At 50.5% G+C, this 14,911-nt stretch overlaps 1 protein-coding gene across 1 annotated transcript; it reads left to right on the top strand.

Annotated features, from left to right (window-relative positions):
* The first annotated feature begins 2,806 nt into the window (after nt 1-2,806).
* RPP25 (ribonuclease P and MRP subunit p25) lies at nt 2,807-8,655 on the top strand. Its single transcript, XM_027521627.1, has 2 exons — nt 2,807-5,628; nt 8,404-8,655. Exon 1 carries the CDS (start codon nt 3,020-3,022, stop codon nt 3,650-3,652), a length of 633 nt encoding a protein of 210 aa, XP_027377428.1. The 5' UTR covers nt 2,807-3,019; the 3' UTR covers nt 3,653-5,628; nt 8,404-8,655.
* The last annotated feature ends 6,256 nt before the right edge of the window (nt 8,656-14,911 follow it).

A 14,911-nucleotide genomic window follows, 5' to 3' on the forward strand; every position in this document is an offset into this window, starting at 1 on the left:
GCCCTCTACTCTCCTCCCAGCTGCGTCTGCCGGGTCCCCCTGTCCCCCTCCCCCGTTCCTCCCTGCCTCCCCCGGCGTGTCCTTCCTGGGCCTCGCTTCTCACCCCGTTTCCTCTCTCACAGCGCGTCTCTCCTCTGCTATCCTTGCTCCTTCTCCTTCGTCTCTCTTGCTAACTGTCGAATGCATTTCTGCCTCTCCCTGCCCCACCCCAGCACTTGGCCATCCAGCGCACAGGCCCCTCTCCCGCCCTCGGTTGCCCTCTGCCAACCTCGCTACCCTCATTCACAGTGCCCCGCCCCGCTTTAAATCTTTCCGCTCCCCTCCCCGTCCTCGTTCCCCGCTAAGCCCTGCCACTCCGCGGCCCGGCAGGAGCTCACAGCCGGCGGGCTGCGACGCGCGCTGACAGGGTAATGAATGGCTTCAGCGGTAATTAGCGACCCGGCGGCTAATCATGATGTACATTTACATTTTAAGTGCTGCAGAGGGAGCTGGAGAAGAGGAGGAGAGAGACGGGAGGGGACGCGGGCCTTTTCCGCAGCCTCCCTTCACTGACTGGGGAGCGAAGTGAACCGAGTCTTCTCCAGCTGGCGGCAGCGGAGGGGGATGGCGGTGCGAGGCTTTCCAGGGCCAACCCGGGCGAATGCAGAACTGCCTCATCCTCAACAGACGTGAACTCGGAGCTCCCAGGCCCCTTCCTCCAAACTGCAGACCCCTGATTAATCCCCTCCAAGTGAACGTTCAGCCTAGGCTTACATACCCCCGTGGATGGAGAGCTCTCTTCTTCCGTAACCAACCGGTTCGGACTTAGATTTCAGCGGTTTGGGGACTTTTTCTTAGGAGAAGGCAATGGCACCCCACTCCAATACTCTCGCCTAGAAAATCCCATGGACGGAGGAGCCTGGTGGGCTGCAGTCCATGGGGTCGCTAAGAGTTGGACACGACTGAGCGACTTCCCTTTCACTTTTCCTTTCATGCATTGGAGAAGGCAACGGCAAGCCTGGAGGGACGGGGGAGCCTGGTGGGCTGCCGTCTACGGGGTCGCACAGAGTCGGACACGACTGAAGCGACTTAGCAGCAGCAGCAGCAACGAAACTGATGCCCGTTAAGGCCCACAACTGCCCCAGTTTTACAGAACCTGAGTACCCCTGAGCCTCGTCAAGGGCTGCAAACTCTTTTGCCTTCACCAGACTGCTGCCCTTCGACTCCTACGGCTGTTCCTCGGGGCGGGGGTGGGGCCGCCGGAGCTGGGACTGGCCAGAAACACAGGTTCCGAGCCGACAGCGTCCTCCAGAGCCTCTCTCCCCAGCGTGCGAGCAGGAGATCCGAGAAGAGGATGGTCATTCATGTACTGGGGCTCAAAAGTCCACCTGCTCTCCAGTCACTCCCAAAGGGCCGTATTGGAGTCAGTCCTGGGTCCCAAATAGCAGGGCCGAGCGCTAGGAGATACGAGATACTGAGAAGGCGAAAGCAGCCTGGAGGAGAGGAGAGGGACCCCAGCAGCCCCGTCTCGAGACTGAGCACCAGCTCGCCTGGGCACTGGGGTGACCCCAGCACTTCAACGGCTTCCTGTCCGCCGCAGCTATCAGGGCTCCACCCCGCCACGCCCCGTCGTAGTCATCCCTACCCGGATCAGGTCTCGCCCGCCTTCAGTTCTTTGTGTGCGCGAGGGGTGGAAGGATGAAGGACGAGGCCCTAGGGCAATTCTAGGAAGAATACAGCTCCTTCACAAACCCTCTCTCTCTCATCAGCAATCCTTTAAAGCCCAATCTCGTCTCTCCCTTCACTGTTCATCTCTCCTGGAAAGAGATCCCGGGCCACTCCCTCGGTCTTGCGGAGTTCCCGGGGAAGGGCACCCAGTAACACCATAAGGTCCCAGAGATCCGTTTCCCAGCTACCTCCCTTCTCCCTCAAAACCTGCTTTTACCCAGTCTCTTTTCTGAAAAAGGACCCCACTGTGTCCCAGGGGGCCCGATTGACTAACAGCAAATTCCACCTGAGAAGAAGGGGGATCCACGCGAGCTGAAGACAATGTCTGGCTTACTGTAGGGCATGCAGCTCTAATACTTGACTTTCAGCAATGGACGGAGGGAGCTTAACTCCTCTTGAGAGCCGGGTCTCATCGTTCTCGTCCCATTCATTCCAGGGGACAGCCTGGCCCAGAGCCTCAGTTCGCACACCCCAGCGGGTGTGCGGGGGTGTCTGGGAGCCTTCAGCTCCGGTCAGGCGCGGCGAGGCTGAGACCTCAGTTCTCAGGCTGCCCTGCGAGGACCATGCCGAGACATAGTCGTCGAGGGCAGGCGCGGAGCGGAGACGGAGCCAGCGCCTACTACACTCAGCTGACAGCGCGCAGGCTGTCATTCAGGCGAGAAGAGCGGCTCGGGAGCGAAGGGACGGGGTCGGGGTGGGGGTGTCGTTCCTCTAGGAGTGGGAGAAAGAGGTCCCAGTCCCCAGAAGGCCGCTTTGAAATCTCTCATTGGGAGCGGGCAAGGGGTGGGTGGACTTCAGCTAAACCGCGAAAGGGCTCGGGGACCCGGCTTGAAGCGGCGTTTGCCCAGCAAACGCAGTTTTTATTTAGGTTGTAGGTTTATGAAGGTAGGCTCAGGTAGGGCTGATGGTGATTACAGGGAAACTTCAGCTGGCAGGTCACCCCTGGCACTGCCATGGCACCCCGCGGTGCGCGCACCTCCCAAACCCGGGTATCCGAGGACCACAGTGGATGCAGGCGAAAGGCTGGGGAGGCTGGGGCGGCTGGGGCGCGAGCCGGCAGGGCTGGGTAGGGGGCGGGGCCCGGCGGCAGGGGCGGGGCTCCCAGGCTCTGAGGCGGGGCACAACTAAAGGCGCGTAGCACAGGGCGCCGAGATCGCCGAGTAGAGCAGCGCCCAGTGGAGAGAAGAGGAAGGCTAGGATCGCACCGTCCCAATCCGCCAGCCAGCGTCCACGCCGCTCCCGCACCCTTACCCCTGCCGGCCCTTGCCGGACGCGACCCACCGACATGCAGCCCCGGGGCTGAGGCGGCCCGATGGCGAAGCCCACGTCCCCGCAACGACGGCGCATGGAGAACTTCCGTAAGGTGCGCTCCGAGGAGGCGCCGGTGGGGAGCGGGGATGAGGAGGGCGGCCCGGGCTCAGGCCCCTTCGCCGACCTGGCGCCGGGCGCCGTGCATATGCGGGTCAAGGAGGGCAGCAAGATCCGGAACCTGCTGGCCTTCGCCACTGCCAGCATGGCGCAGCCAGCCACGCGCGCCATCGTCTTCAGCGGCTGCGGTCGAGCCACCACCAAAACCGTCACGTGTGCCGAGATCCTTAAGCGCCGCCTGGCGGGTCTGCATCAGGTCACGCGGCTGCGCTACCAGAGCGTGCGCGAGCTGTGGCAGAGCCTCCCTCCGGAGCCCACGCCGGGGCAGAAGCCTGGCGAGCCAGCCGCCAGTCTCAGTGTACTTAAGAACGTGCCCAGCCTCGCCATCCTACTTTCCAAGGATGCCCTGGATCCGCGCCAACCCGGCTACCAGCCGCCGAACCCCCATCCCGGCCCCTCGTCCCAGCCAACTGCTCCGACGTCCAAGAGGAGTCTAGGGGAACCTGCTGCTGGAGAGAGCTCCGCGAAGAGGTCACAACCCGAGCCAGGTGCTGCTGAAGAGGAACAGACCGCCTGAGAACTCCGGCCTCTGGGCCACCTGGACGGGCTGGATCCTACCCCCGAGCTTCGACCTTGAGACGCATCTCTAGCCTTTCATGCCTTGGTACTCTGGAACCTACAATGTGGCAGTATAGACCCCAAGGCGACAAGAGGGGAACCCCAGGGAAGCTTCGTCGTGGGGTTGCTCCTCCACCTGTGTTGCCTGACGACACCTTCAGCTTTTCTGAACCATACGGGGACCTTCTTCAGGGAGGGAATGGTGGGCAATGGGACTCTTGAGCCTTTAACCCCAAGGGTTAAAGGTTCCTGTAGGATTCTTGAAGTGGGGTAGGAAGGTGGAAGCTGAGGAAAGCTCTTGGAATCACCCCACCATTGTCAGCAGAGGGCAAAGGGTTGGAAGCCACTGCTTGAGGGCGGGCGATTTTGAGTGGCAAGGGATAAGGGGCTATTCTGCCCCTCACCCCAGGACAGTTTCTAGTTTTCCTTTCCCTGCTTTTAAGGAGCATCCTGAGATCATGGTGGCAGGGACGTCTCCATAGGCTCTTTTAACATCCCACTTTCCCCATGCTGGCCCAGAAGGAGAGACCCAGGACAGAACTCTCCATGCCACCTCCCCTGAGCCCCACAGCTGGAGTCTTGCTTCCAATAACACAAACACAAAAATGGTTCTGTCCCTGGGTTTTTTCCTAACCACGTGCCTGTGTAGAGACTGCTCTGGTCTGCCCCCTTGTGTCTCAGTCCCCTCCAGCCTGGAATCCTTAGCTTTTGGAGTCTTAAGGGTCAGGCACAGAAACTGGACAGCTTTGAAATGGTGCCGGGAGCACCTTACCCAGTGGCTGGTTCCTCCCTCTTTCTCAGCCCTTCCTGGCTAGCTCCAGTAGCTTCAGGGCTTGTGGCCAGAAGGGGACCTTTGTCACCTTATGTGTTACCACTAAGGGAAAGGGAGCAGCATACTGCTTTTCTGGAAGGGGGAGGAAAGTGAGCATCAGTGAACTATCCTGGGGGTCACTGCCAAGGGTGGTAGACCCAACTGGGCTCCCTAAGTCTGCAGCCTCCTGCCAATAAACAGCCCTACCAGACGGCTGGCACAGAGCCCCCCAGACCCATGGATAGAATCTACCCTTCACTGCGCTCTCTCTCTCTCTCTCTGAGAAAGGACAGCACACCCTTGGGAGAGGGGGAGGAGAGACTGAGCACAAATCCACTGCTGGAAATTACTATTCAGCAGAGAAGCTGGGACTTGGGCTGTGAATCACTGCAGGCTCCCTGATAAGCTGCTGCCTCTGGCCCTGCACAGCTGTCTGTTGAGAGATAACAGCCTTATAAGCCTTTCTGCCCAACTCCAAGTCAGGTGGGAGGGTGGAAGGAGTGCTGTGTACTGGAAGCACTCTAGCAAATATGAGGGGGAGGGGCATATAGCTCCAAGATCATAGAAGCAGACCCTGTCCCCTTGCAACTTGACAGCATCTATGGAAAGGAAGAGATGGGGAAATATGTAAGTCACTTTGTAGGCAAAAAGCTGAAATAAATCCTTCTGCTGGTAACAAGAGGTAGGTTTCTGCAGTTGATAGAAGGGGCTCTTCAGGGAGTTCACCCTCACCCCCCAGCTCTGCTTGTGCTTTGGATAGGTGGGCCCTGTCAAAGAGACTGGCACGGGCTGCTCTCCCTAATGTCTTGTTCTTGATGAGTCCCTGGGGAGAGCCAAGGGATTGGGGTGTGTGAGTCTGACTCTCTCAGGAGCAGCCCAGGAAGTGTGGAGAGAATGTAAACTGTCCTGACAACAAGGTTGCCCTGGGCTGGCACTGGGCGTCCGCATCTGAATTTAAATGATACAACGCAGAAGAGGTCCTGCATGGTAGAGTCTTAGGAGAGACTGCTCTTGGTTCTGGAAGAGGGTCAACTTTCCAAGATCACTAGCGTCTAAAGTCCTGATTGCTGGGTCACCAGGACAATGCAAGCAGAGACTTTCTCATTGAAGATGTCTTGGGTCAGGTGAGTCACCTTCCAGCCTAGAAACTCACCCTGTGGTGTGGAGAGGAGAGGGGCATGTTGTTTCCCCACCTTCAGAGTGTTACCCTGCTCACATGGTGGACTGCGTTTCTGCCTCCCATGCTAGAAAGTGGGTTATAAAACTGGCTGTCTTTTTTGCACCTTTACTCCATCCCAGCAGCTTCAGTTCCCAGGATTTTGATATGTGCTCACGAGTGGCAATGGAACCCAGCATCTATGAATGAGCTCCCCACCCCTGCTTTACTAGATCCTCTGGCCCTGCTGACCCAAGAGGTGACAGATACCCCTATCCACCCCCAACTCCAAGGCTGAGGTGGGAACCTGAGAAGTGCTGGAATAAAGCAGGGGGTGGCCACGGGAGCACCTCAGAGACAGCTCACTTCAAGAACTGACTCGTGGCAGAATGGGAGGGAGTGGGGAGTGCCCTGCCCCACTGTGAGACACCATCTTTCCAGTAGGACCTCTATCCAAGAGCTTTCTGGGCCCTCCTTTGGGGACACTTCCAGCTAGGGGTGGCAGTGAAGACTCACACCCCCAAAACTATCTGGTCACACAATCAGAATCCACTTGGGAGCATAAATATATATAATCTAAGGCCAGAGCATGTGGTTATATGGGCAGTGGGCCGCCAGCTGGACCGTGAGGGACTTCATTGTTGTGCCAGGTGCCAATCTAAGCACAGGGTTGGGTGGGGAGTCGGGGGGAGAATCACAGTGTAATCAGACACAGTTTCTGCTGCAGGATATCCCAGTCTAGGGAAGAGGGAAAAGAAAGTCATGGCACAATGCAGTAATAGTAGGAGAAGGGAGTTCTGAGAAGAGGCACTTAATTCACTCAGAGGTACTGATGGAGCTGGCTCAGCAGTGACCAGACAGAGTTAGACAGCTGGACAGGACTAGACAAGGAATTCCAGGCAGAGAGGTGATGCTGCATCTGGTGCTGAGGCAGCTACAAGTGTCTGAACAAAGCTCGGCCAAAGCAGGTGGGACTGGAATACCAGGTGGGAGCTGGGAGCCAGGTCACAAGGAGCCTCCCTGAAGAAAGGGAGGGAGGCAATGGTCTTTTTTCTTTTCATTATATTCCATTGTTTTTTTTTGGTATTGGTCTTTTTTCTTTTCGTTATATTCCATTGTTATTTTTTAAAATATTTATTTACTTCTTATTATTCTTAATATTATTCTTAATATTTACTTATTAAATATTTGGCTTCTGAGGTGGCACTAGTGGTAAAGAACATGCCTGCCAATGCAGGAGGCATAAGAGACTCTGGTTTGGTCCCTGGGTTGGGACGATCCCCTGGAGGAGGGCACATCAACCCACTCCAGTATTCTTGCCTGGAGAATCCCATAGACAGAGGAACCTGATGGGGTACAGTCCATGGGGTTGCAGAGTCAGACACGACTGAATCGACTTAGCACAGCACAAAGCATTTACTTATTTAGGCTGCACTGGGTCTTAGTTGCAGGACTTGAGCGAGATCTTTAGTTGTGATGTTTAGGATCTAGTTCCCTGACCAGGGCTGGAGCTTGGGGACCCTGATTGGGAGTGGAAGTCTTAGCCACTGGACTACCAAGGAAGTCTCACCTTAGTCTGGTTGATGTTTGAGAAGGATCCTTCTGGCACCAGTGTAGGTGGAAGGTGAATTGGAAGGGGCCTGACTGCATTTGCTATACTGCAGGGAGGTAGGAGACGGAGCTCTGGTAGTGGGACCAGAGATGGAGTCAGATTTGAGAGCTACCCAGGCTAGGTAGGATTTCATTGCCATTACAGCCAGCATAGAGGAGGGTTGTTCTTTGTGGCTTAACCCTAGCTTGGCCAGAACTTAGCCTGCCTTCCTGGCATCACAGGATGGACCAAACAATAGATGGATTTTGGTAGGGAAGAGGGGTGAGTTAGAGGGGTCCGCAGCTTCAAATTGGTAAAAGCTTTAAAGCTCTTGTCCACTGGCCATGAATCTCCTAGAACATGTTCACTGCACAGTTAAAGGAAGTCCCCACACACTCCCGCCTGGCTCCCTTCATCTCCCAGCCCCCACTCGATTTGTTCTACAGTTTGGATCACTGCTATGCCCATATCGGCCACTAGGGACGCTCTAGTCCCCTCTTTCACTGAGATGTTGAAATACCTACAGGTTTCCCAGGGAAAAGGGTAATTGAAGAAAGGGAAGGACGAAATACAGTCACAGGAAGGTCTCCTTGGTGACATTGGGTTTCTTCCTGTCGGAGCTTACCTTAGTTTGTAGTTGTGCCCTCATTAGTGTGAACCTCTGGTTGTCAGTTACCCCAGTAAACCAGAAGCCGTGATTAAATGGATCCTGCCTGCCTTGCTCCCTACCTAGCTCTTGGAATGCAGGAATCCCACAGAGAGCTGTTGATTGAGTGAATAAGGACTGGGTGAATGAGATTTCTGAACTGTTCTGACACCACATCAAAGCCCTTAACTGTCCATCCCCAGAAAGTGGCCAAAGTCCCCCATCCCCACCATATGGACCTTTGGGTTCTATCTTCTTTTTGAAAAAGCTAAGGGTCACCATGTTTAGGCCTAACTGGAGGATTCTGGTGTTGTTTTTGACTCCTGTTGATTATCATAGACATTGTGAGTTGAATTGTGTCCCTCCAAAAGGTATTTTGAAGCCTTAACCCCTGGTACCTGTAAACATAACCTTATTTGGAAACAGGATCTTTGCAGGTGTAATTAATATGTAAGATGAGGTCATACTGAAATAGGAAGAGTCCTTAATCCAATATGTCCTTATAGGAAGAGGAGAAGATACAGACTGACACATAGAGAGAAGAACAGCATGTGAAGATGGAGGCAAAGACTGGAGTTATGCAGCTGCAAGCCAAGTAATGCCAAAGACTGCCAGTGAACAACAGAAGCTAAGAGAAAGGTATAGAATGTAGTCCTCCCTGGAGCCATCAGAGACAGCATGGTCCTGCAGACATCCTGATTTTGGATATCTAGCTTCCAGAACTGAGAAAATAAATTTCTGCTGTTTTAAATCATCCAGCCTGGGGCACTTTATGAAAGCAGCCATAAGAAACTAATACAATATTCTCACCACCTTCAGTGGGAATAGGGAAAAGGAATATGGGGTGTTTGCTAAGGTCTAGTCGTGCATGGTGAAAGGCTCTTTTCAGAGTTCTGCTAGCAAATGTGAACAGATCATATTGAACAGTGTCATACTGAATAGATGATAGGCTTTGCAAGAAATGAGGCTGATTCTGATTTAGAGCAAGTTATTCTTCTCTGAGCCTCAGCTCTCTCATCTGCAAAATGGGCCAGATTGCTGTGGGGATAATACCAACCTTCCCAATCTTTACTCATTGGAATCACCTAGGGCACTTGTCAAAAATATAGATTGCTGTTATAAATTAATTGGTATAAACTGATTGATTTCTAAATAAAATAGACTTTGCATTACAACTGAAAAAAATGTGTAGATTACATGTTATATGTTAATTATCCCACAATTTTTTAAAAATACAGATTGCTGGGGTTGAACTTCAAAGCAACAGCGTCAGAATCTCCCAGAAAGGACCTGGAAATGGGTATTTCAATAAGATCCTTGAGTGATTTTGATGGTTAATCAAGGTTGACTAGTCGGTGAGATAATTTTTAGAAGGAGTGGCACACTCATTCTTAAGCAAGACCCAAAGTTAAATCCCCATCACAGGAAAAAACCTTTAAGAGAGCAGCTAGTGGACTCAGAACACAAAGCATCCCAGCCCTGGGCCCTTTGTCCTGACAGGAAACTGAGGGTGTGAGGTCCAGTTCAGACAACTACAAAAACTCAGCTTTCTTTGTTTAAAAAAAATTATAAGGATGCAGAAAACATGGAGCCTGCATACATTGCTGATGGGAATGTTGATGCAGGCTACCTCGGAACAGCTTGGCAGTTCCTCAAAAAGTTAAACATAGACTTACCTTATGACCCATATATTGTTGCTAGATATAATAATGGAAATAATGGAACACATGTGTCCACATGAAAATATGCCCACAAATGTTCACAGAAGCCTTGTTCATAATAGGCAAAAAGTGGAAAAAACTCAAATGTCCATTAACTGATGAATGAGTAAACAAAATGTGGAATATCCATATAATGGAGTATAACTCTGCCACAAAAAGAAATGAAGAACTTATTACAACATGGATGAATCTTGTAAACTTTATATGAAGTGCAAGAAAGTTGCTCAGTTGTGCCTGGCTCTTTGCAACCCCATGGACTGTAGCCCTCCAGGCTTCTCTGTTCATGTGATTCTCCAGGCAAGAATACTGGAGTGGGTAGCTGTTCCCATCTCAGGGGATCTTCTCAGTCCAGAAATCGAATCCAGCTCTCCTGCATTGCAGGCAGATTCTCTACCATCTGAGCCACCAGCGAAGCCCTAGAATACTGGAGTGGGTACCCTATCCCTCCTCCAGTGCATCTTCCCAATCCAGGAATTGAACCAGGGTCTCCTGCATTGCAGTTGGATTCTTCACCAGCTGAGCTACGAGGGAAGCCCTGTGAAAGAAACCAGACCCCAAAGGACATTCATATTTATGTGAAATTTCTAGTGAAGCAAATCCATAAATACAGAAAGTAGATCTGTAGTTGCCTAGGGCTGGTGGGGTTCAGGGAATGAGGAGTGACTGCCATTGGGTATGGAGTTTCTCTTTGGGATGGTAAAAATGTTCTGGAACTAGATAATGATAATGCTTATACAACATAGCAAATAAAAGGACACTGAATTATAGACTTTAAAAGGATGAATTTTCTGGTTTGTGAATTATATTTCAATCAAAAATTATATCCTTTAATGATGTTATCATAAAAGTAATAACTTAGGAAATTACATAATAAGTATTAATTAATTATGAAAAAGTACTATTAGAGCTCTCCTATCTATATTCAATGGGCTTCCTAGGTGGCACTAGTGGTAAAGAACCCACCTGCCAACGCAGGAGACATAAGAGACATGGGTTAAATCCCTGGATTGGGAGGCTACCTCTGGAGGAGGGAATGGCAATCCACTCCAGTGTTCTTTTCCAGAGAATCCCTTGGACAGAGGAGCCTGACGGGCTGCAGTCCATGGGGTTGCAAAGAGTTGGACACTACTGAAGTGACTGAGCACGCATGCATGCACTTGTACTGGATCCCCGAGCAGGATCACCTTTGAAGGCTACCTCCTCCTGCCACCTTTTCTCCCTGATTCCCAGGTGATCCATGTGGTGTGTTTATCCACTCCACCTCCATGCCTTGTCCCTAGTCTCACAACCTGCCATGCCCTGGGAAAAGAACTTTCTACAATTTACAACAGAAAAATGCAACACTCACCATTTATTGAGTTCTATTTATTGAGGTATGTCCAGGCAGGACATAGTATTTTACACGCACTATGTTATATAATTTTCTCAATAACAAATTAGTAGGTTCCATCATTATTATCATTATATAGATGAATTAACTGTGGTTCAGGTAATTGGAATACCTTGCCTAAGGCCCTGCAGCAGAGCTGTAATTTAACAGTAGCAAGAATGTCATTCTCTCGGGTGCCCTCTCACATTCATCTCCTTTTCTGAAGCAGGCTAGTGTTGGGATTCCCATCACTAGAAGTGCCCAAGTGGGGACTTGGGAATGGAAGCAACATAGGATCAGTCAGACTAAGAGCCACAAGCTACTTCCAGCCTTGAAATGACAGGATTCATTTTTTTTTCCCCAAAGCATGCTTAATTCCCACCAGAGAAGATAAGAACTTTTCTTGCATGTGAACTTCACTTTACTAGAAAGTCACATGATGGAACAATGTCTGTATCTGTACAAGGTCCTCAATAATTCCTCCCCTCTGCACACATCAGAGGAAATGCCTCATCACAACTCTTTCAGGAGGAAGACTCTGCTGCAGCAGGAAGCTGATAGGCTGATCAACTGATGATGATGACATCCCTGAGATATCAAAGTCCAGCTGCTGCTTCTCCATTGGGATAGCAAAGGATTTCGGGCTGAAGATGATAGAGTCAAAAGACCCTGACAGCCTTGGGCAGGAACCAAGATATCTGGTCTAAACCTATCCTGGAGGAAGTAGACAGAATGGGCTGCAGGGGCACAACTGGAGAAGAACTTGGGAATAAGCAGAGGCTTCCCGACTTAAGTGAGGTAATAGGCTGAATTCAAAGATGGCCCCCAGGGTTCATGTCCCCTAGTGTACATGCCTTGTATAAACAGGGCTGAATTTGTGAAAGTGATGGGATATATCATTCTCAAGATTAGTACTAATCCATTTACTTTGAGTTAATCAAAAGAGAGATTATGCTGGATGTGCCTGAAGCCTAATCAGATGAGGCCTCCTTTAAAGGAAGGTGAAGTGTCAGAGATACTTTCCTGTTGGTTTGAAGAAATAAACGGTGGTACTGTGAGGGGACCTACAGAGGATCCATGTGGTAAGGCCCTGAGGGTGGCCTCTAGGAGCTGAGGGTGATCCTTGGCTGACAGCAAGAAAAAAATGGGCACTTAGTCCTACAACTGCAAGGAACTGAATTCTGCCAACAACCTAAACAAGCCTGGAAAAGGACTCTGAGCTTCAAGTGAGACCGCAGACCTGGCTGACATCTTGATTTCAGTCTTGTAAGACCCTGAGAAGAAAAATCAGTTATGCTATGAAGGCATAACTGACCTACAGAAATGAGAAATAATAAATGGGTATTGTTTTAAAGTTAGTTTGTGGTAAATTATCATTCAGCAATAATAAAGCTAATACAGGGACTTCCTGGTGACACAGTGGATGGGAATCGGCCTGCCAGTGCAGGGGACAAAGGTTCAATCCCTGGTCTGGGAAGATTCCACATACCTTGGGTAACTAAAGCCCATTGAGCCCTGGTGCCACAACTTCTGAAGCCCATGTGCCCTAGAGCCTGTGCCCCACAAGAGAACCCACCACAATGAGAAACCTGTGCACCACAACGCAGAATAGGCCCTGCTCACCACAACTAGAGAAAGCCCACACACAGCAATGAAGATCCAGCATAACCAAAACAACAACTAATACAGGTCATAAGGACTTAGAACTGCCTTCAAGGTAGCAGGGGGTTCAGAATTTGCTGTGAAGCCAGCAAAGTCTACCTTTGTGGGTAGTGGGGAAAGAAAATTTCTGCAGTCAGACAAACCTGGGCTCAAATGTAAGCACTATTCTTGATATTTATCAGTTATGTGATTCTTGGGGAAGTGTCCTTTGAATCTATTCCTTCATCCATAAAATAGGGGTAAATACTCACCTCACAACACTGTTATGAGGCTTAGATGGGATAATAAATAGTTTGTAGCTTGCAGTGGCACAAAATTAATTATGATCATAATTGTTTTTGAAAACAACGAAAACATAAAATATTACAGTAGCCAATCTAAGGTACTGCAGGCAAACACAAGTACAGCACCTTACAATTTGGGATTGGGATTCAAGTGCCATGTAGCCAGCGCTTTTTCTTTTTCTTTTGAGCCGAGCAAGGCTTGAGGGATCTTAATTCCCTCACCAGGGGCTGAACCGAGACCACAGCAGTGAAAGCACTGAATCTTAACCACTGGACTGCCAGGGAACTCCCAACTCATTGCTTTCTTTCTCAAGTTTTTATCTTTTTTTTTTTTTAATTGGAGTATAGTTGATTTACAATGTTAACTTCTGCTGCACAGCAAAGTGATTCAGTTACACATATACATATATCCACCTCTTTCTAGATTCTTTTTCCAGTCCTTTTTATTTTTAAAACATATTATTTATATTTTTGCCTGCACTGGGTCTTCATTGTCACCCACCAGCTTTCTCTAGTTGAGGCAAATGGGGGCTACTCTTCCTCGTGGTGCTTGAGCTTCTCATTGCAGTGGCTTCTCTTGTTGCAGAGCACTGGCTCTAGGCACTGGGGTCCCAGTAGTTGTGGCCCACAGGCTTAGCTGCTCCTCAGCACGTGGGATCTTCCCAAAGGAGGGATCGAACCCATGTCCCCTGAATTGGCAGGCAGATTCTTAACCACTGGACCACGAGGGAAGTCCCTTCTAGTGCTTTCTCAATCATGAGAGCCCTGCCGTCTCCTGGGCATCCAGTGCTTGGCAATTGAATGAATACTATTTGAAATCAAAGAGGTCATATTTCCCCAGGTGTCTTTTCAATATTTTGGTGGGAGAAAATGAGGACAGTGCTTTCTAAAAAGCTTTTTTATCATTTTCCCAGCCAGGTTCATATCCCTTAAAGCCATACTGCTAGGGAGGAAGCAGAAAAGGGTTATCTGCTGAGACCCTAGAGACAGGGCCTCGAGTCAGCAAGCAAAGCCTGAATCCCCATCTTTTCTTTCCTCAGTAGTTCCAGGGATAGAGAATGAGGGATAACAAGACAACAGACTTGTCTCATTAACACTGCATGGCAGCTAGGTAATTCAGGCCTGGGGAAAGTGATCCCGCTGCTGAGGAACTCAAGGTCAGAATGCAGTTAATGAGGCCAAATTAGATGTTAAAAGTCGGCACTGGGGAATTCCCTGATGGCCCAGTGGTTAAGAATCCGCCTTGCAGAGGATGAGGGTTCAATCCTTGGTTGGGGAGCTAAGATACCACATGCTGCAGAGCAAGTAAGTCCCCAGCGGCCACAACTACTGAGCCCACGAACCCTAGAGACGGGAGTGCCACTAGAACGTCCTCTCCCCGGCCAACAAAAGATCCTGCATGAGGAAACGGAAGACCCCACGTGTCACAACTAAGACCAGAAGCACACCCCCCCGCAAAAAAAAAAATCTTGCAACTTAATCAACCCCCCTCCTGTAGAGACTGGAGGAGGGTATGTCACCAGAAATATCCAGGTGAGTGCTGGAACTGGGAATTGGGTGAAAAGAGCCTCGATTGCCGGCAAGCAATCTAATTTCAGAGCCCATTTGTTAAGTGATTGGACTCTGAATGCTTGCGGGTCTCTGATATAAGAAAAGTTACCAATAAAGTCCTTTATACGAAGGCAGTCGTTCTGTCCCACTCTCTTATTTTAGGCTCAAACCTGGGAAAGAAAGAGCAAAGAAGGTATTTTTAAATTATAATTTGTAGTGTTATTTTCGCATGTTGAGGTGCAGGAGTCATCTCCCGAGCCGGATCTGAACCGCGCTACTGTCTACTGACGGCTCTTTCCCTGCCTTCTATTCCTCGCTCCACAACGGCCGCTGCCTTCCAAGGGACCAGAGAGCCGTGGGGAAGCGGCGCCGAAATAGTTTGTCCTCAGCGCGCCGCCGTAGCCCGCCGGTGGCCGCGTGACGCCTT

This window comes from Bos indicus x Bos taurus, chromosome 21 (assembly GCF_003369695.1).
Source record: "Bos indicus x Bos taurus breed Angus x Brahman F1 hybrid chromosome 21, Bos_hybrid_MaternalHap_v2.0, whole genome shotgun sequence".
Taxonomy (NCBI): domain Eukaryota; kingdom Metazoa; phylum Chordata; class Mammalia; order Artiodactyla; family Bovidae; genus Bos; species Bos indicus x Bos taurus.

What these genes read in the sequence shown, in the direction of transcription:
- RPP25 (XM_027521627.1), top strand. Translation starts at nt 3,020, where the DNA reads ATGGCGAAGCCCACGTCCCCGCAACGACGGCGCATGGAGAACTTCCGT.